This window comes from Amphibalanus amphitrite, unplaced genomic scaffold, assembly GCF_019059575.1.
Source record: "Amphibalanus amphitrite isolate SeventyFive unplaced genomic scaffold, NRLGWU_Aamphi_draft 000709F_arrow, whole genome shotgun sequence".
NCBI lineage: Eukaryota > Metazoa > Arthropoda > Thecostraca > Balanomorpha > Balanidae > Amphibalanus > Amphibalanus amphitrite.
The window spans coordinates 355,321-377,240 of record NW_024882203.1 but is presented as its reverse complement, the minus strand read 5'-3'; the positions used below and the strand labels follow the sequence as shown (position 1 = coordinate 377,240).

At 49.2% G+C, this 21,920-nt stretch overlaps 1 protein-coding gene across 4 annotated transcripts; it reads left to right on the top strand.

The window, feature by feature from the left end:
• Window positions 1-12,214: 12,214 nt before the first annotated feature.
• On the top strand, window positions 12,215-21,818 carry LOC122364960 (U4/U6.U5 tri-snRNP-associated protein 1-like). 4 transcript variants are annotated; one of them, XM_043335787.1, is made up of 13 exons: window positions 12,215-12,258; window positions 13,629-14,162; window positions 14,503-14,696; window positions 15,035-15,283; window positions 15,572-15,716; window positions 15,887-16,059; window positions 16,279-16,423; window positions 16,829-16,941; window positions 17,265-17,436; window positions 17,882-18,147; window positions 18,545-18,768; window positions 19,042-19,254; window positions 21,263-21,818. In XM_043335787.1, the coding sequence occupies exons 2-13, from the start codon at window positions 13,646-13,648 to the stop codon at window positions 21,282-21,284; spliced, it is 2,433 nt and encodes an 810-aa protein (XP_043191722.1). In that variant the 5' UTR covers window positions 12,215-12,258; window positions 13,629-13,645; the 3' UTR covers window positions 21,285-21,818. The 4 variants fall into 4 exon arrangements, with proteins under 4 accessions (XP_043191722.1, XP_043191723.1, XP_043191724.1 ...); XM_043335788.1 differs by having other exon boundaries at window positions 12,215-12,298; XM_043335789.1 differs by having other exon boundaries at window positions 12,220-12,239.
• The last annotated feature ends 102 nt before the right edge of the window (window positions 21,819-21,920 follow it).

The window sequence follows — 21,920 nt, the reverse complement described above, 5'->3', positions numbered from 1 at the left end:
CGCACATGTGACAATAAGCAAAGGTCATTATAGTGTACGACCATACGACGTAGGGTAAGTGGCTCCTATCACGCACACCTAGTAGGAAAACTGCCTTTGAGACTTACTGAAACCTGTTTTGCTGATAAAATGGTCACAAGCAGTTTTCATAAGCATTTGCTTTCTTGATTTGACTTTTATGTTCCAGCGTTCCTTCATCATTTATGACATATAAGGCAAAACCTCCACCAACGTCCGACGTGCGCTAATAGAGCACCGGTGCTCTTATGACGCACATTCAGCTGCCTCAAATGCGCACAAGAACAATTCCAACAGGTTAATAAACATGTCGAGGTATTGATCAAATCACTTTATTTTAAAGTTGAACACCATGAGCACATCATGAACTTTGAACTCGACACATCATGAAACACACATGAACATGAACGCATCATGAACACATCATGAACTCGAAACCTTTTCACTGACTCAGTATCTACTGTCGGCAGAGGTCACAAGTGAAACTTGTCTGTTTTGTTTCAGCGTCAGTGCATGGCACGCATGCCCAGCCAGCAGTGACGTACCCAAGGGGGGGCCACGGGGGCCATGGCCCCCTCCTGAGCGCCTTCGGCGCTCAGGAGGCCCCTCAGGCCCCGATATTTTTTTTTCAAACACCGGATAAAATGTCTTTTACTAGGAAGGCCATGCGTCACTTGCCGAGCTCCCGGCGTCACCTGACGAGCTCATGCCGAGCGCCCGGGCCCGGCGTCACCTGCCGAGCTCCCGGGCCCGGCGTCACCAGTCGAGCGCCCGGGCCCGGCTTCACATGCCGAGCGCCCGGCCCGGCGTCACCTGCCGAGCTCCCGGGCCCGGCGTCACCAGTCGAGCGCCCGGGCCCGGCTTCACATGCCGAGCGCCGGGCCCGGCGTCACCTGCCGAGCTCCCGGGCCCGGCGTCACCAGCCGAGCGCCCGGGCCCGGCGTCACCAGCCGAGCGCCGGGCCCGGCGTCACCAGTCGAGCTCCCGGGCCCGGCGTCACATGCCGAGCGCCCGGGCCCGGCGTCACCTGCCGAGCTCCCGGGCCCGGCGTCACCAGCCGAGCGCCCGGGTCCGGCGTCACCAGCCGAGCGCCCGGGCCCGGCGTCACCTGCCGAGCGCCCGGGCCCGGCGTCACCTGCCGAGCGCCCGGGCCCGGCGTCACCAGTCGAGCGCCCGGGCCCGGCGTCACCTGCCGAGCGCCCGGGCCCGGCGTCACCTGCCGAGCGCCCGGGCCCGGCGTCACCAGCCGAGCGCCCGGGCCCGGCGTCACTTGCCGAGCGCCCGGGCCCGGCGTCACCAGTCGAGCGCCCGGGCCCAGCTTCACCTGCCGAGCGCCCGGGCCCGGCGTCCAGCTCCACCGCCGTTTTGCCAGCTCCACCGCCGGGAGTGGAGCTCAATGCCGCATTCTACACTGTGCCAATGCCTAACATGTCAATTCATCGTGATATAAGCTGTTCCTTGTAAGAAAGAAGGCTAGATAATCATCAAATGTACTGTGCGCATTTGCAGCACTGAAAGTGTGCGTCATTGCAGAACCAGTTGCCCTAAACACGCACACCTGACATTCAGCCCCCTCCCGTCAGCACTGACGCATTCTGGGTAAAGCATGCACGCCTAAACTGAGTCCAGTTTCATTGCCATCCGGTCAGTGCCCATCGATCTTTCCGGCCTATTCAGGTTTACGCGAGAAGTGCATGCGTCTTAAAACATGCATTATTGCTTCAGGCACTTTTTTGCTGAAGAAACATTGCACCTCAATCACAATATCCGCCATAACTACTCACCTTTTGAGCCGACAACACCCCGCCGCCGTCCACACGCAGCACAAATGTCGCTGGAAGTGATTGACAGCTGATATTTTCGTTCCTGGCTTCTGCTGAAGGAACTACATTAAAAAAAGCTCTGGGTGTGCGCTTTTAGGAAGTGTGCGTCATAGGAGCCACTTACCCTACGGGAATGAGTTATCAGCTGTCTAATCGTAGACAACACAATGTCGAGCCTTAAACTGTAAGCCTGTATTGGTATTGTTTCTTTTATTTGGCTGTCGAACATTATTTATGGTTTGAAATATGGTTTTATGTAAAATAATTGATATGAAAAAGCCGTCTCATAAGTTATGACCCCATTTCACCACACGCAAGTGGCAGAAATGACAATGATCAGCTGACGCATTTTCTTGGCCGAAGTCAGAGCGCGCAGCCCGACGCACCACCACCGCACCACAAAGTATGAGCAGAAGCCGCGCCCAAAGCCAGGGCCCCGGTAACGTGAGGTAGCCGAGTCGGGGCAGCGTGCGCTGACCCAAGCCGGGGCCGCAGCTTTGGGCGCGGTCTACCGCATCCCCGCGGGCAGCCCCGGGCTATCACATGACACCGGGAGGACGCGCGGCTCCGGCTTGGGTCAGCGCACGCTGCCCTGACTCGGCTACCTCACGTTACCGGGGCCCTGGCTTTGGGCGCGGTCTACCGCACCACCTAACAGGCGTGTTCGAAACCGCAGGAGCTGATGATGAACGGGTTTATCGAAACTTGATTGGATGAGCATATCGGTAATAGCGATTTCAGTGTGTGCATTTATTGTTCATAGTGGTGTGAAATGTGGTTGGGGTACGACCGACAACCCGTCGGGGCGAATTTCGCACTGGGGTACTCAAAATTTGAAGAATTTAAGACGTTTCCATGAGTTTTGAAGGTATGGATAAGTTCTAAAAATCCGGTTCTCCTTATCTGGGCCATTAACTCCATACGGTCCAGGAAAGCTGGCACACTACCTTTAAGTTAAATTGTCATTTCAAGCAGATGATCACAAAACAATTGCATGTTTTTGTCAAATTTATCAGTAGTCTCACGCTTAGCGACTTCAGTCGAAATAATAGTCGACCAATGTATTGTTTACCGCTCGGCTGTTGTGCGGGCGCACCAAGAAGTCTGACTGCCGTTACGCCCACCAATATGGCTCATAACAGACGCGCCGCTGGTCATCGACATGCCAGAAATAATCTTATTGCTCCGGCCACTGCATTTTATTGCACTGGCTCAAGAGCCCAGGATTGCTCTCTTGTTGGTCCCTGGATTTCTGCTTGAATGGTTTCATTGGTATTCGACAATGTGCCATCGCGAATGGTTGCATGTAATGCAAGTTCGTGGCGCTGTCTGGGACATGTCAATATAAGACATTGCGATGTCTGTCTATATAGCAGTGTTCGAGAGGGGCTGGATAGGCGATCGCATTTCCGCTCATAGCTACAGCGCTCTACAAAAAGATGTGTTAAATACATGCTTGTTATAAAATGGCGTTGCATTTTCAGGGACGGTAATGCAGATAGCTAATGACACTGCAGCTGTAATGCCCAGTAATAATGGAATAAGATATTTAGTTTTTATGCTGACGATTTTGTTTACTTACTTGAGGACGACTATCTGCCCGCAGCCGCCGGCGTCTGGGACCAGTCCTCGCCCCTACCGCGGCGGTGCCCGGCCCGTGCCCAGCCCCAGTCTTCAGAGGGACGCCACCACCAGCCTGATCGTGGAGAGCTCGAGCTCCAGCACGCGCCGGGAGCCGAGCCCACAGCCGCAGCGGACTGACGTGGTGCTCTGTCCTCGACCCCCGCCGCCCGGAGCCCGAGCTGACACAGACGGACACGGAGACGACGTGCGAATCGCCACAGAGTTCTAACCCCCGCACTCCGAGAGGAGTTAGGGCACTCCCTCGCTCGGAAAACTGAGTTCGGGTGGGGAGTTTGAAGCCGATGTTGCGTTCATAAATCACGAGTGGACCACTATCGCGTTGTGGTTTTGGCTGTTGGCCTGACCCAGCACCGGTGCCATCTGGTAAATGAAACTGGAACTGCTGAGCTGCTGAGGGCACACACTTCAGAGCTGTATCTCTGTGTACCTAAATACAGCAAACGAAACAGTGTAATGGCGCCAATAGTGGGATGACGAGGCACCAGAGATGATATCGATGCGGTTTTGTTGTAGACTAATGCGGACGAAATGGGCATTGTATAAAAACGCTGCCCAGAGACGAGCTTGGTAAAAGGGCGCTGAAGGAGCAAAGAGACGTTTATTTCATTGGATGTGAATCGCATAGGCAGAGGTTCGTCCAAGTACCATATGGTGCGGGGCGTTGATGTGCATTGTAGCGTTGAATCATGTTGTGTGTAAAAACCTCATAGGACCGACACGCTCAGTTAGTATTTGTATCATTCGCATTTCATATGGCAACGTAGATCTGTTAAGTCGTCTAGTAAATGGTGTTAACCCACGAGCCGCTGGGGGGGGGGGGGGCATAAAGTTGCCCCCCCCTTTACGTTTTGTGAAATATCTTCGAAAACTGATGAGCTACGAACGTGAAACTTGGCATAGCTTCAAATGAATACCTAGGCAATGTTTGAGGAAAGTTTGGTGGTTGTAGCACCTAAGATGACGTCACAGTGACGTCATAAAGTTTTGTCGTTTTCCGATATGGACCGTTTCTGATGACGCTGAGCATGAAACTCGACTGTAAATGAACTAGACAGCACCTGCTGTCATCCTAAAACATCTTACTACACTTCCATCTAGTTTCTGACCAATAATCGGCCCTTTATATTCGGTCCCATATATGTGATGTATCGTGAGGAATATGAGAGTCGCAAATCTATAATTTCACTTATGACGTCACTGTGACGTCATTTCAAATGGGATCGACACCAAATTTGGACACAACCTCGGCTAGGTATTCAGGAAGATGTGTGCAAAGTTTCGCTTCTCTATCTCTTCGCGTTGCGACGATATCGTCGCAGAAGTAAAGGGGGGGCAACTTTATCCCCCCCCCCCCCCGCGGCCGGCGGGTGGCGCGGAGGCCCAGCGGCCGCCGGGTTAACTGTGTGTCCTCAGAACTGTTCTCTGGCATGTACTCCTAACTAGCTGAAGCCATGTGACTCAGGTGGGTGAATAACTTTTAAACGGACTATGATCAGAATGTTACTACTCTCACATGTTGATTGATGGTGTACGTACTCGAAATGCACACGAATGGTTCATGAATTAGACGTAGGATAGGTAGGTACATATTCACACAAGGCGAGAAATAAGATTTCTTCTCCTCATCCTGCTTCATAACAGTGACGACAGCACGGTGTGCTGTCTTTCTCATCGCCTTGAAAAATGTAATATCCGGAACAGACGGTTGGATTTTATCTAGGTTGGATTTTATAATTATATAGGTACCTACCATGTGCGAAAAACTAAGAAAAAGAAATCATGAAATCGTTATTCGCTTCAATGTGCTAAAACCAGTATCTCCTGACCTCCAGACTGATGTGACTAATGGCTGTAGGTATGGTCAGGCTCGCTGTTTTTATTTCCTTGCTCGTCCTCGCTGCGTATCGTGCAAGAAATAAAACCTGTCGCCACTGCGTTCAACATCATTGCACGCCTGCACTAGTTGTGTCACTGTTATATGGCTGTGACTTTATGGATTTGTGTAAATGCGTGTGTTTATGTGTAAGGGAACGTTTGTTTGTGGGTTTGTGCGTGTGTGGTGTGTATGTCAGTATGTGTCCTCTAACAATGAACTGAAGCTGCGTGTAACACAGTTAATATACTTCGTCTTTTAGTGGCATTTTAGTATCATGTATCATGTATCATGTATTACAACAATCACGAATGCCGGTTGGCCCTGGTGATGTTAAATCTGGTTCACACATCATGCACACATCAGTATCGCACATACACACAAGTACATACACACAAGTACATACCTACTCACATTACTACTGATTTTAGATTGATTCATTCTGCATTACTCATGAGCAATTTCAATTACAATCACGTTTACGCCGAATTTACATGTGTTTGAACGTTTTTCCGAAAATCTTCCACAGATTCGGCTTCCATCATGCTGGGCAAAAGTTGGTTCCACTCTCTTATGGTTTTTGGGAAAAACGAGTTATGGTACTGAAGTAATCTCGACGGAAGTCTCTCTATCTTTTTAGGGTGATCACTCCGTGATATATAGCTAGGTTCACATATAATTCTACTAACATCTACTTTCATGTTGCCATGGTGTAATTTGTACAGTAAGCATAATCTCGCCTCTCTACGTCGGCTTTCTAGGGATACCCATCCTATTGTGGCCAGCATGTCAGTAACACTGCTATGTCGGTCGTAGTCATTAAGTATAAATCTAGCAGCACGCCTTTGAACCATTTCCAGCTCATGCTTCATGCCCTCTCCCCATGGGTCCCAAACAGAGCTGGCATAGTCTAGATGTGGCCTAACAAGGGACAAATACACGATTTCCTTTACAGCCTGTGGGCAATCCTTGAAATTTCGCTTAATAAATCGTAGCATCTGATTCGCTTTACCAGTGACATGTTGTACATGATTTTTGCCAGGTACATTTATTCGAAATATGCACGCCTAAATATTTGAACTCATTGACAACCTGAACTTCTATTCCATTCAAATAGTATCTAGGCATTGCAGCAAGTTTTTGCTTTGTCATTCTCATGATAGCACACTTTCCAACATTAATAGACATTTCCATTTGGAACACCATTGAGATAATCTATTTATATTTGCCTGTAACGAAAAACTACATTCTTCATTGCTTAAGATGTCTGTGTAAAGAACAACATCATCTGCATATAATTTTATCTGACAATTAATCATATCCGGAAGATCGTTAATATATAAAAGAAATAATATTGGACCCAATACACTCCCTTGTGGGACACCGGACGTAACTCTAATCACATCAGAATAACAATTATTAACCAGAACTCTCTGCGTTCTATTATATAAGAAGGCTTCAATCCAGCCAAGAACGTTATCATCTAAATTATACATTTTTAGTTTAGTTAAGAGATGTTTATGTGGAACCCTATCAAACGCCTTACTGAAGTCAATGAATGCCAAATCAACACTCTTTTTCTTGTCAATGGATGACATAATATCCTGATAAAGCAGTAACAGTTGTGACTCACAAGAAAGATGTCTTCTGAATCCATGCTGACTATCAGAGAATAGGTCAAAATCATCTAGGTGCATCACAATATGGGAAACTAAAACACGCTCCATCATTTTACAACATATACATGTGAGCGAAATTGGACGATAATTTACAGGTTCTTTGGTACTGCCCCCTTTGAAAGCTGGGTGCACTGTGGCTTGACGCCAATCGTGAGGAATGTCTTTCATATCAAGAGACTGTTCGAAAATCATTTTGAGGTACATTGCGACCACTTCTGCGCAATGTTTTAGAATAGCCCCGCTAATGCCATCAGGGCCACACGCTTTGTGGACCTTAATATTTTGTAAGAGGCCTACGATGCCATGATAACTAATAAGAACCGGCGGCATAACCTCCGACGTGCGAGTACAATCGCTCAATGATGTTGTATCTGTATCATCTTCCTCACAAAATATCCCTTTGTATTGATTGTTAAGAATATTTGCTATATCCTCCGGGTTGTGGACAATGTTCCCACTCTCGGATACAATAGAGGTAATGCCCGTTTTTTTAGTCATTTTTGCTTTAACATACTTCCAAAAATGTCTATTGTCTTCTTTCAAGAGCGACCCAAGCCTACTTTTGTAATTGGACTCTGCTTCTTTGTATGCCTGTTTTACAACCGCCCGAATTTCTCTATACCTTTGCAGAGAAACAGCAGATTTGTAAAATTTTGCTTCTCGATGAAACCGTCTCTGTTTGTCTTCGAGACGTTTAAGTCTAAGACTGTACCACGGAGCAGGGTTGTGCTCGACTCAAAAAAATTTGCTGACTCGACTCATTATTCAACTTCAGAAAGCCCTGACTCAACTCTGACTCAAACAAGGAGCTGATTTTTTCCCCTTGACTCGACTCATGACTCAAACGGCTCAATGAAAATATGAGTTGACTCAAACTTGACTCAAATTTTTTGTTGAGTCAAGTGTGTTGACTCAAAATTGACTCAGATGAAAAGTTGTTGAGCGGGGGGGGGGGGGGGTGAAAAAAATCCGGCAGCAGGGCCAGGCCTAAGTTGTTAAGCGGGGGAGAATGAAAAGCTTATATATATAGCTTCTAAAAAGATGAGTCAGCTGACTCATGTTCCTAATGTTTTTGACTCAACTCAATGTCCGAAAGTTATTTCACTGACTCAACTCTGACTCAACTCAACACCTTAATATTTTTGGCTGACTCAACTCTGACTCAACTCAACAGCTCAATCCGACTCGACTCAAACCTGACTCATTTGAGTCAGAGTTGAGTCAAATTTCTGACTCGACTCATGAGTCAAGCACAACCCTGCCACGGAGGATCTCCGTTAATGGTAAAGGCACGGGTAGGTATGCTACTTTCTACATTACTTATCGCCTCTTTGAACATAATCCAGTTTTCATCAACGGTCCGTGAAAGTGCTTCTTCACGAAATTGTATGAAATATTGATAAAGACGCTGATTTATATCTTCAAAATTGGCTCTATTATATTGTTTTATCTTTCGTTTTACTTTTGGTTGTCGTGCTACATCCTGGGTTTGGAATATCACAGCTGAATGGTCACTAATGCCCAAACATGTGTGAAGGTTGTTAACTAGTTGAGGAACGTTAGTTACAATTATGTCCAGAATGTTGCTAGCGTGTTCAGTTACCCTGGTTGGTACCTTAACCATTTGCTCCAATCCATAACTATTCACAACATTTACTAGAATATCGTTTTTGTTGCGGTATCTTCCACCAGTCGAGCTGATCATGTTGGTCCAATCTACTAGGGTTGACTATTAAGTAATGGAAGTGCCTTAAGCAATTTAACGTTTTTGCACGTGCACATGTTTTCTTGGTGTCATTTCATGCGCCGATGTTTTTTCTATCCAATGGTGAATACCACATGTCCTTAGCTACTTCTTGCTCCAAGCTATCGTCGTTTTCCCAAGAGACCACCCGAACCTGCGGCGCACCATGAAAAAGGAGTCTGGCAATGGCCAAAATCGCGCGCCAAGCGCCAGCGCGAGGTCATCAGAGCCTATTGGCTTATTGTTATGGCTACACAATGGACAATTTCTATATTTTCATCAAAACAATACACATTGGCACGATAAATGACAGCATACACTACTCCAAATAATCGCCTTCAAGCATCACACACCATTCCAGCCTCGTCTTGACCCACTCCTGGAACGCCGCCAGAAGACTGATCGGCGCTTTCTTTCTCAAACCGATGAAACCACCGACATATCGTCTGTGGGGAGGCTGCGTCGCTCCATACTAGAAAATAAATTTTCTGAAATTGGTAGGCCTTTTCCCTACGACAAACTGAGCTCTAATGACCTTGCACTCGGCGCTGGCGCGCGGCTTTGGCCATTGCCAGGTGGTGCGCCACAGGTTCGGGAGGTCTCTTGGGAAAACGACGATAGCTTATAGCAAAAAGTAGCTAGGGACATGTGGTCTTCACCATTGGATAGAAAAAAGATCGGCGCATGAAATGACACCTAAATAATGTGTGCACGTGCAAACCCGTTTAATTGCTTAAGGCACTTCCATTACTTAACCCTCGCCCCGTTGGGGGGGGGCCATTTTGGCCCCCCCCCTGTGGTTTTTCCTGAATAGCAAGAAAACGGCGGCGCGCAGCGCCGCCAAATTTTCAGTACCTTTCCGGGCATCAATTTGACACCTTCACACCAAATTTCAAGTCTTAGGTCACCTTAGGTCAGGAGTTATTGAGGTCAAACTGAGGTCATGTTCGAGCAAAAATGAGCAAAAAACATGCAATCTTGAAACGCTCACCAAATCTACAGTTATCAAGCAATTTCAAAGTTCTTTATATGGTCTAATAGACAAAAAGCGGCGCTACAAAACTGCTATCTCGGATTTTCAAAATTTTGGGTTTTTGACCCAAAAAAATTCAAAAAATTGATGTTTTTAGAAAAACTAAAAAAAAATCCAAAATTTTTCCGAATTTCGAAAAAACCGGAATATATGTGATAGTCCCTGCGCTCTTCTATATACATACCAAATTTCAGATCGATATCTCGTTTTTTGGCCAAGTTATACCGAAAAAACTGTTCAAAAATGAAAACGTCAAATTTTTGAACTCAATTTTTAGCGATTCTAGACCTCGTACGGCAAAACAAAGACCACCATTGAACTCCCCGTGACGAGCTGCATCGATTCGATACCCATTTTATGCAAAAATATTAACTTTGAAATTTGACCTTATTTGACCTGACCTTGACCTGACCTTGACCTGACCTTGACCAAAACGTGACCTAAGCTGGCCCCAAAGGCTGCCTGACCCACATAATCGCATTTGTCATGTAAAATGGACCATAAAACATGTATCACACGACACTTTCATATTGTGACCCCCCAGTGACCTGACCTCAGTGACCTGACCTGGTATCAGTGACCTCAACTAGCAAAATATGTGTTTGAAGAACATTTCCCCATCGATGATTTTCAATGAAATGCATTTTACTCGATTTTACAACGCATTTCTTGAAATGCCTGTAAACGGTGAAAATTGGACCTTTGACCTGACCTGTGACGTCATCGGTTTGACCTAGGTCAATAAAATTGGGTCACAAGGTAGTTCCCTGATAGGGCTATCCAACACCGTTTGCCGCTTGTCGCTACGTTGCGTGGTTCTCGAGATCTTAGGGGGGGGCCAAAATGGCCCCCCCCCCCAACGGGGCGCGTTGCTCGGCAGAGCCCAACGGGGCGCGGGTTAATAGTCAACCCTAGTATATCTGGAAGATTAAAATCACCACCGACAATGATTCTGGAATTTGTGGATAGTGCTTTTTGCTCGAGAACAGACAAGAATTCGGATAGCCGAAGTTCACAGTCACTAGGTGGGTCATAAAGACACCCTATGATATAATGTTTCTTTCCGTTATCAATGACCCTACACCAAATCGCCTCACATTCATCGGTCCAAGTTTTACTTGGAATAAGTTTTACTTACATTAGTGTGGAGTTTTACTCGAAAGGGTAGAAATTAGAAATATTTATATATTTCTTTAAACTATATATATATATATATATATATATATATATATATATATATATATATATATATATATATATATATATATATATATATATATATATATATATATATATATATATATATATATATATATATATATATACTTAGATAGAAATGAGAAATATTTAGATATTTCTATCGACCACGGCAGGCGGTGGGCGTCCCGGCCACCTTCCGCGAGGTGGGGGGGGGGCATTTTTTTGCCCCCCCCCCGTATCTCCGACACAATGGTGCCCCTGGAAACTTGGAATGGTGCCCCCGCGGAAACCTCGGAATGGTGCCCTCGGGGACAGACTTCGGGATGGTGCCCCCTCTGCCATCAGACCTCGGGATGATGTCCCCAGACCTGGCGATGGTGCCACCGGAGACCTCGGGATGGTGCCCCCGGGCCCGGACCCTCGAGATGGTGCCCCCTCCGACCTTGGAATGGTGCCCACGAAGAACTCGGGATAGTGCCCCCGGAGAACTCGAGATGGTGCCCCCGCGGACCTCGGGATGGAAAAAGCCCCACCCGAGGCGAGGGACAGAAATGGGCCTCCGGGAGACCCCGAAAACAGTACCCTATTCTGATAGACCTTCTGGATGGTGCCCCCTTGGGAGACGGCTCTGGGTTGAAGCTCCCGTCGGTGACCTCCGTGATGAATAAAAAAACCCGTAATGGTGCCCACGGGAGGCCGTAGGGGGGGAAGCCATGGCCCCCATGCCCCCCTCTGGTCTCTGGATCCGCTACTGAGCTAGACAAGTTAAGTTCCTGTGAGTTGTGAGTTGTGACCTAGCTCAACATATCCTCTTTGTTGAAATGCCAGTGAAAAATCATAGAATGTCTGAACCACATATATTTTACTAGCCGCTTTCTTCCACTTTTTTGAAGCAGGTGCGCATTGATTGTGTCGACACTTCTTCATGCAGCTTGGTATTCAAGACTTCAGTAACACAAATCGGCTAGCAGCATCAGCGGGGTAAACCGATATTTTTTATTTTTACAATACAAAATCCCTTTCGTTTTTTAAATTTAATATCATATGAAGTCGTAAAAGAATATAAAACATTCCATAGTTAGAAAAATAACCCTAGATTATTTTCTCATAGCAAATCGGTTATCGGAAGGCAGCTAGCGGACGCTAAAGTTTCGATAAAATGAACATCCAACAAGTTTGGGTAAACTGTTCATAAACGAGGAACAAAACGTTTCTGTCGGTTCAGGTTGTCGGAGTCGGATAAGGTGCTTTTGGGAAGATATATGGGCTCAAGATAGGCTGCTGGTGAGACCAAGGCGATCTAAAGGACAATAGGTAGCGGTGTCAGTGTTGAAATAGGTATCAGTTTCAAAGTTATGTAGCCCAGCTACTAGCTAGCGTTGCCCATGCCCTTGTCCCTTGGGTCATCAGGGTCGTGGTGCTGCAGTATCTGCATTTTAATTTTGCAGTTTGTAGGAAATCCATTTTTCAGAATAACATATCTGACCATGCCATTGACCACAGGTTTGCTGAATTCTGCAGGCCAATGAATTATATAAGCGTGTCCATTTTTCCTATAGATGTTGTAGTCTGGCCGGACTACGTCACGTAGAATCTTTGACGTAGAATCTTTGTTGAGAGACATCAAACCTGGGGCTTGTTTAGTTTGCTCTGTTTATGATAGGTATTGTTAGAAGGGTCAAAGTTCCATATTAGCAGAACAGACATTGAATACACAAAGGTTTTCCAACCAAGGAAAAGCGCTATACTGATACCCGGAGATAAACATAATATAACCTGACCTAACCTTACCTACTAGCCTGCTTTACAACCTACCAACCCACAACCTACATCTTTACAGCCTACCAACCTACATTTCTACAACCCACCAACCTACAACCTACCAATGTACCAACCTACAGCCTACCAACCAACAGCCTACCAACCTACAACCTACCAATGAACCAACCTACAGCCTACCAACCAACAGCCTGCTAACCTACAACCTACCAACCAACCAAGTACCAACCTACAACATACCAACCTACAATCTACCAACCTACAACCTACCAACCTACAACCTACCAACCTACCAACCTACAACCTACCAACCTACAACCTACCAACCTACCAACCTACAATCTACCAACCTACCAACCTACCAACCTACCAACCTACAACCTACCAACCTACCAACCTACAATCTACCAACCTACAACCTATCAACCTACAACCTACCAACTTACAACCTACCAAACTAACCAACCTACAACCTACAACCTACCAACCTACAACCTACCAACCTACCAACCTACCAACCTACCAACCTACCAACCTACAACCTACCAACCTACCAACCTACCAACCTACAACCTACCAACCTACAACCTACCAACCTACAACCTACCACTCAGCTTTTATCCTCACATATACCAATGTATCAGGAGAACAATGTTAGCTAATATAAAACCAGCAATTGATGCAGACAGCTGCCTCAAAAACTTGTGCTGCTATCAGAGTTATAAGGCAGTAGGCACAATAATTACTTATTGTTTCTTATAGGTAATTGTTTTACCAACAAGGTAATGCAATGCTAAATGGGTACCATAATGTTGTTTTTCTGCTTATATTTCAGAGTAAACACAGGAAGCTATGGGTCATGAAAAGAAAAAGAAGAAGGACCGCGATCGTGACCGTGACCGTGACAGGGAGAGGCGCCGGCACAGGAGCCGCTCGGGCTCCGCCAGTCCGGAGCACGGCGACTCTGAGCGCCGCCACCGGCGCAAACACAAAAAGCACAAGTCGGACCGGAAGCGGCGCCATGAGGTGGACGACAGCCCGCCGTTCGCCGCGCCGCCGCCGCCCAAGCTGAGCCGCAGCTCGGCCTCGCCGCCGCTGGCGCCGCCGCCCCCGCAGCTGCGCGCGGAGGGCGCGCCGGCCGCGCCGCCGCCGCCCCGCCTGCGCTCCTCGCCCCCGGCCGGCGGTGGTGAGGGCGGCGGTGGCGGTGAGTCGTCCCTCTCCATTGAGGAGACGAACCGGCTGCGAGCCGAGCTCGGTCTGAGACCGCTCGATGTGAAACCGGTGAAGGGAACGGGCGATGGAGGCGAGGGGAGCGCCGAAGGGCCCAGAATGGGCTCCTCGGACACATACGCTATTCACAAAAAGCCAGGTGGGTGTGATTTGGCTGGTATACATTCATACAAACTACTCGGTGTCTGAAAATGTCAGCATTAGTTGCAGTATGGTAATTTTTTTCTTAATAGGTGCATCAACCCAGATCCCTTTGTTTGATTTGCTGATAACCGAGATACCTCTTTATCACTTACAAAATCAACTGAATGGGAGTATGGGCCGCACAGACTTAGGACAAGGTCAACCGTCTACATCGGCATTATTCATTGAACGCATTTGGAATCACCTTTTTGGGTGAAGTCTCACGTGCAATTACTGGGCTGTCACTGCCCCATTCCTCTGTTGAGGTCATCACCGTCATGTTTTATTCCCGACAGAGCACATCGGAGATAAAAAGAAAACGGAGAAGCTGCGTGAGAAGTTGGCGTCGCGGCGCGAAGCACGTGCCATCGAGGCGCGGATGACCCGCGTTCGCGGACTGGGCGACTCGGATGATGATGATGAGTCGGCCTCCGCCTGGGTGACAAAGTCGCGTCAGCTGCAGAAGGAGAAGGAGATGGCCTCCAAACGGGTCAGTTGATACACGCCCCTGTTGGGATTCATCACGGTTCTGATCTGCTGATATTCTGTTTCTCTTGATCATAGTGCGTACCTAGTTCGATTGTCTGGTAGTTGGTGTATTTTACATGAGAGACAAAGTAAACGTTCCAACTTGTAGATACTAGCTCCAAGTGTTACGGTGTGCATCTGTTACAGCGTTTTTTTATTTTCACAATGCCCCATTTCATTTGCAGCGCATACAATTCAATTTTGGAAACGCGAAACTAATCGCCCACCAATTACCATGTCCATGAGTGTCCTGCGATTCCATTGCCCCTCACGCTGACACCGCCCCCTCACGTTCGCCAGGCGGCGCTGTTGGACGACCTAGACGCCGAGTTCGGCGTGGGAGACCTGGTGGCCGCCGACACGAGCGAGTCGCGCGCCGCGGCCTACTCGGCCGGCGACCTGCGCGGCCTGACGGTGGAGCACCAGGCCGACCAGTTTGTCGAAGGACGTGACGTGGTGCTGACGATAAAGGACAAGGCTGTGCTGGATGAGGACGAGTCGGACGTGCTGGTCAACGTCAATATGGTGGACGACGAGCGGCATGAGAAGGTGGGCCACTGTTAGGAGAGTTTAATTGTATGAGGGATCTGTTCAGTGTTTGATGTGCTGAGGATAGTCTGTTGCTCGATTTCTGTGTAACAATGGATCGTTTCATTGCAAAGTGACTCATGCTTATGCCAATTAATCAGCTGAATCTCACAGTCTTTGATCTCACAGCGAGGACGCTCTACTTCCTACTTAGCTACTTCCGACTCATTATGTTACCTAGGGGTATTTAGAGCGATCAGATGTTCGACTCTCTGCCCTGACCGTTCGATGTCCTCGATTCTGCGACAGAACGTGGCCATCCGGCGCCAGAAGCCGGGCTACCGTCCCGACGACCAGGACGAATGGGACGAGCAGGGCAACTACCGGCCCAAGTCGCTGCTCAGCCAGTACGACGAACAGCTGGACGGAGAGAAAAAGTCCTCCTTTGTTATCGGTAAGCACGAGCGGAAAGAATGTGTCGCAGCTGTTCCATACTGTCTGTGTTTAGAGACGACAGATAATGCGATGAGACAGAAAACGACGTATCGTCAAGTCGGGTGTAGCTTACACGGTACTTTTTCTTTAAATGTTGCGATCCCTCAACGTATCGTTTACTCTCGACAGGTGCGGCCGGCCAGGCCTCTGCCGCTGTCAACCAGGCGGCTGTTGTCAAGGAGAAGTTAAAGCAGAAGATGAAGCAGCAGGCCATGCAGTCCCTGGACATGCCGGCACCCAAGATCGCGTCAGAGTTCTACACAGAAGCAGAGATGGCCTCATTCAAGAAGGTCAAGAAAAAGGTCAGTGGTGTCACTTTGTCACTTTGGTCGTCTGACTTTCTTCTTTCGTAGGCATTCCACCAAAATATCTTCCAACTCTGTTCTTTCTTTGGCTTGGCTCTCCTCCCCCAAAGGTTCTTTCCCTCCAGTGTCTGGTTTCTGCTTTTCTTCCCTGGCCCTAGTTTCAGCGTCCGCATCGATAGTGCACACTCTAACACCGCCCTTTCCTCCTATTGTCAGGTACGCAAGGTGCGTAAGAAGGGTATTCTAAAGGCGGACGACCTGCTGCCGCTGGCCGATGACGACCCGTCGGCCCACCTCGGCTCGCGGGTGAAGCGCGAGCCCGCCGACAGCGACGGAGAGGCGGCCGTCACTGACGACACCGGTGGGTGGGCAGGAGGGGACGGCCGGCGGAGCACTGAGTTAGTGAAGGAGGTGTAGTCTTGATGGTGAAGCTCGGTTTTCTGGCAGACTGCTAAGGATTATAACTTATTCTGCTATTAGATGTAGATTGTTTATAGTGTGTTGCCCTGTTTATGGTCCTTATAATGTTAACATTAATTTCCTGCTTTGTTTCCTGCCTTGTTTGTGCTCGTGCTTCTTTTAGCTTGCTTATGAATATTTCATGGTTTCCATCATGATCATGTGTATTGCATTTTTGTTCTTCGTGAGAGGCCGATCTCGTTGCTATGTCACCGGTCCGATTCATTCACCGCCCTGCAATCCCGCGTGTACCACCTCCCGTTCCCTCTCTCCGACTAACACCCCCCCCCCCTCCCTCTCTCCTCAGCTCCAGTGACCGATGACCTGAGCGGTGTCAAACTGGAAGACGAGGAGGCTGACACCGAGCTGAGCCGCGCCATCGAGCGCTCCCGACGACTCAATCAGGACGCGCAGGCGCAGGTGGGGACGGAGTCAGAGTTGAAACTTGGACGGCGTCTTGATGTCACTGGAAGGCAGGCTAGTCAGCACAGCAGTGATCTGACTGAATTTAGCTTGTTGTTTGGTCTAAGTATTAAGTAACTAGGTCGTCTTGACCTGGGGAATGTTCAGTTGAATGGCTTTAGTGAATAGGATGCCTTAGCGAATGCCTTGTCGCTAAGGCATCCTGGCCGCGGGTCTTTGTAGGGGAGCAAACGCACGTTTTTCAATAAACTTTGTGTTTGGCAAGGGTGAATGTATCCTTACTCTACTGACTGTTGTTGACTCCGACTCTATCGTCTTAGGAGTCGGAGTCGTCTGGCGCGACGAGGTCGACGGAGCGACGTCTGGCGGAGCTCGCTGCCAAGCTCCGTGAGAAGGAGGCCGCCGATGCGTCCGTCACTCAGAGTATCGTGCTCAACTCGACGGCTGAGTTCTGCCGCTCCCTGGGAGATATTCCTACATACGGCATGTCAGGTGAGGAATGCAATGGACAGCCGGTGGAGGCTCTGTGTGGAGAGCGTGCAGCTTTGATGGCATTTCATTCGATGTTTTTGGAGAGCGGAAATCAGTTCGTCGCATACGCTGTTTAGGTAGGCTTGGATTTCTTCTCTTTGACAGCGTCTTTTTAAGTATTTTACATTGGCATTGACATTGATTGTGCAATTGCCTAAATTTACGAGTAAATATGCAGCAGAGATGTATCATACAATGCAGCTGTCGTCCATGAAATCATTTTATTACTTGACGTTCCAACACTTTCAAGTCTTAATGTCATTTTATGCTAGAAACTTCGCCAGTTTATAAAGCACTATGCGCCTAGCCGTAAAATGTTCTCTACTGATGCGCCCCTGCCCCAATCCAGCCGCGTGCCTCCTCGGGTACAACCCTCACCTTTCTATCTGCGTGTTCCCCTGCGCAGGTAACCGAGACGAGGAGGCGGAGGAGATCGCCAGTCTGGAGCGGGAGCTGGCGGAGGAGCGGCGCCGCTCGGACCTGGCACGCGCCGCCGACGGGGGAGTCTGGGAGGAGGTGGGGCCAGACGAGACGGCCGCGCCCACCGAGCGGGAGGCCGCCGAGAGGTCGGCCATCCTGGAGGCGGAGCCAGAGGTCGGCGCCGGACTGGCCGGCGCGCTCAAACTGGCCATGAAAAAGGGATATGTCGACCAGGAGGAGAGCGGGAAAAAGGTGAGAGAGTGGGTGCTGCGGAAGAGGCTGCCGTTGTGTGGATGGGGATGTTAGGACCCCCTCTCCCAATATGTACTAGCTTCTGTTTTGTACGAATTATTAAGGTAGGAATTTTACAACAGCTGCGTGCTATCGGGATCTTGCCTCTGTTACATGATTGCTTGCCATCGATGGTTAATTTTTGCTGCTTCCAGGATTTGTTACTCTATACTCCACCAAAATAGATCATTCAGCATTCTTGTTCTGCTGATGCGTTGTTTTTAGATTGCTGAAATACAGGACTTTAACACTAGCTGTTCAAATATCACGTTCCCACACCGCAATGTCAGTCCGGCTTGGACATAACGCCACCCGCCGTCCCGCCCATCTGACCAACGCGCTCCTTCGTGCGTCCCAGGGCGCCAGTCAGCAGGTGCTGGCCCACCTGCGGGCTCAGAACTACTCCATCGAGGACAAGAGCGCTATGGATGACGACCGGCGCGGCCGGGGCGGCGGCGGGTACGGCGGCGGCGGCGGCGGACCGGTCACGGAGTTCAAGGATAAGGCCAACTACAAACCGGAGGTCAAACTGGAGTATATCGACGACCAGGGTCGTCTACTCAGCTCCAAGGAGGCTTTCAGGTGGGTGAGGATGACGGATGGGTTAGCGAGGTTATGGCATCCCGTAGTTTGGGGGCTTCGAAGAGGAGCTGTAGATAACAGGATATGGATTGGTGACTGACCTACGAATTTACCTGCTTTTGTTGATAAATGTGGATTTATTATCGATGTCGTGATTTTTAGCATTCTTCTCGGATAATTTTCTACCGTCTGAAATATGGTGATCGATAAACAACTGAACGTTTAACGAGTGTACCCCCTCTGGCTCTGACCGATTCCCTCCGTTCTTTACAGATACCTATCGCACAAGTTCCACGGCAAGGGTTCCGGCAAGATGAAGACCGAGAAGCGTGAGAAGAAGATCCAGGAGAGCTTGCTGATGGCGCAGATGAACTCGACGGACACACCGCTGAACACGCTCTCCCGGCTGCAGGAGAAGCAGAAGGAGCTGCAGTCGCCCTACGTGGTGCTCAGCGGCGCGAAACTGCTCGGCAGTGGCTCCTCAGGGTCAGTGGCTGGGCGCAGGGGACGGGGACGAGGTCTGTGAGGTGTAGCATGGTTAGCTGTTGGAGGTAGGATCAGGTGGGTCACAAACTTCTAAAAGTGGAATGCATCGAGCGTATTACGGGCAAGTAGCGCCTAGATAGTGTTAGACGCTTTTTTGCATCAATTCGTTTCTCTTTCTTAGTATGAGATGGTTAACTTAGTATACCATCTTAGTATGAGATGGTTTCAGTCGGGTCTTTGCCTCAAAATTCTCCGACGGTACGGTCGATAGTTTTCCGGATGTCACATCGTACCACATTGACGTTCTTAGCAGATTTTCGGTCAATCACGACACCGTTCTTAACTTATTGATGACCCAAAGCGTCCACAAGGCGTGTGGGCCAGACGGCCTTAGTGCCCGCATCTTAAAAGAGTGCGCTGAAGAGTTTTCGATCCCTCTGACCAAAATTTGCCGTCTATCATTCGAACAGGGCAAATTTCCTTCAGCTTGGAAACGCGCGCACGTCACACCGGTACACAAAAAAGGCAGCCGAAAAGATCCGCTTAACTATCGACCAATATCGCTTCTACCCATTTGCTCAAAAATTTTAGAACGCGTAACGTGTGACCAGTTGATGGTCCATGTCTCATCTCTCCGGCCCAGCACGGCTTCCTCCCGCGCCGCTCCTGTACTACTAACCTTGCCTGCCTCGTTAAGCAGCTGTGGGACTCAATTGCCGATGGCCTCCAGACAGATGTTATCTACACGGATTACTCCTCAGCTTTCACCAGCGTCAACCATTCTCTCCTTCTTCACAAACTTCATCATTCCTACAATCTGTCTGGAGCTGCCCTGAGGTGGTTTGAGTCCTACCTATGTGGGAGAGAGCAGCGCGTGGTGCTGTGCGGGACGGCGTCCAGTTGGGTGCCGGTTGGGTCGGGGGTGCCGGAGGGCAGTATCTGTGGCCCGATCTTGTTTGTGTTATTTTGCAATGATGTTCCGTCCTCTATCTCATCGACATGCCTGATGTACGCTGATGACGTGAAGCTGCTGAGGCGGATTCGCTCTTCCGACGATGCTGCCACCCTTCAGGCCGATTTAGACATCCTATCTTCTTGGTCCACCGTTTGGAAACTAAAACTTAACCCAGCAAAATGCAAGTTTATTACCTTTACTCTGCGCAAAAAGCCTGTCCTGACGTCATACTCCATTGGCAATGTCACCCTGGATCGCGTATCTGAGATGCGTGATTTAGGCGTTATTCTGGACTCAAAATTGAACTTTGCTTCTCACATCGATGACGTCGTCGGGAGGGCGAATCGTGCCTTGGGAACTTACCTGCGATCGCTCCAAACCTCACGTGCGCGGACAGGGCGCAGGTTCGAGCCAGCTCCCCTTATTACGGCCTTTAACGCTCACGTTCGTTCTGTTTTGGAGTTTGGCAGCGTTATTTGGTCGGGCGCCGCAGTAACTCACATGGCGCGACTGGACAGGGTCCAGCATAAGTTTTTAATCTGGCTAGCTGTTAACTCTAATCGCCCTTCTAACTCATTTGACTACGCACAGCTATTGCTCCACTTCGCCGTTCTAACTATCAAACAGCGCCTGGCGCAACACGACCTCGCCTTCCTACATGGCGTCTTCGGGGGCCGTGTTGACTCCGTGGAAATCCTGGGCAGCTTCGGACTTGCTGTCCCAGCCAGGGCAACTCGCGCGCAGCCCTGTCTGAATGTCCCAGCCGCCAGAGTAGGCACCATCAAAGATGGATTGTTTTGCCGTCTACCACGTCGGATTAATAGCCTGTACCAGGTGACTCCTGGAGCGGACATTTTTGGAAGGCGCTCTCGTTTTATGAAGTGTGTGTCTGTGTTCGTTCGCCATACAGTGTGAATTTTAACAATGTGTGTCGTATTTATTGTTTTTATATGTCTGACTCCGTCTATTATTGGGTTTTCGGACCTGTTGATGGTATGCAAGAAATACAAATACAAAAAAAAAAAAAATAACCAGATTCCTGTTCTGTTTCAGGTCACAAGTAGCGAAGCACTGAATATAGGGAGTCCCGCTGCGTCTCCAGAACGCTAGCGGACTCGTCGATCAGAACAGCCGCGCGCCGTGGGATCGACGTCCATCTCACCGACCGTCTGAAGGATGGTTACTTCAAGCACCGAGGAGTCCGTTCCAACCCGCTATCGTGCTGGAAACGGATCAGTCCCCAGGGCAGTCTCCAGACGCGGGGTGCTGTCCCTCGACGCGGCTGTCTGGAGGGGATGACGCGGTCGCAGAGAGCTGTTATGACGCGACCCATGCGATAGGAGTCGTGCGATCATCCGGAGCTGCGTCGCCCCCTATAACATGGGGCGAACTCTCCACCGCACTCGGACGAGGGCCACAACAGGGCCTATCCTTGAAGCACGGCCTATTGTCGCTAATACTGCGAGCGGCTACTGTCCACCGCAGTCTTAGCAGGATATCAGCGGGCCGTGCTGTAGGATCATGGCGCGAGATATGCTGTGTTTTGTATTGAGCACCGTGTTGCCGCGCCCATGCGTGCCGCCCACTCATACACTGAAGGACTATGGCGGCTGGCGTTTTCGATCGCGCGGCTGCGGACGCGCGACATTACTGTGCTGATTGCAGTGCCCTCACCGGACCCCTGGGTGGCAGTCATGCACGTGCAGTAAGC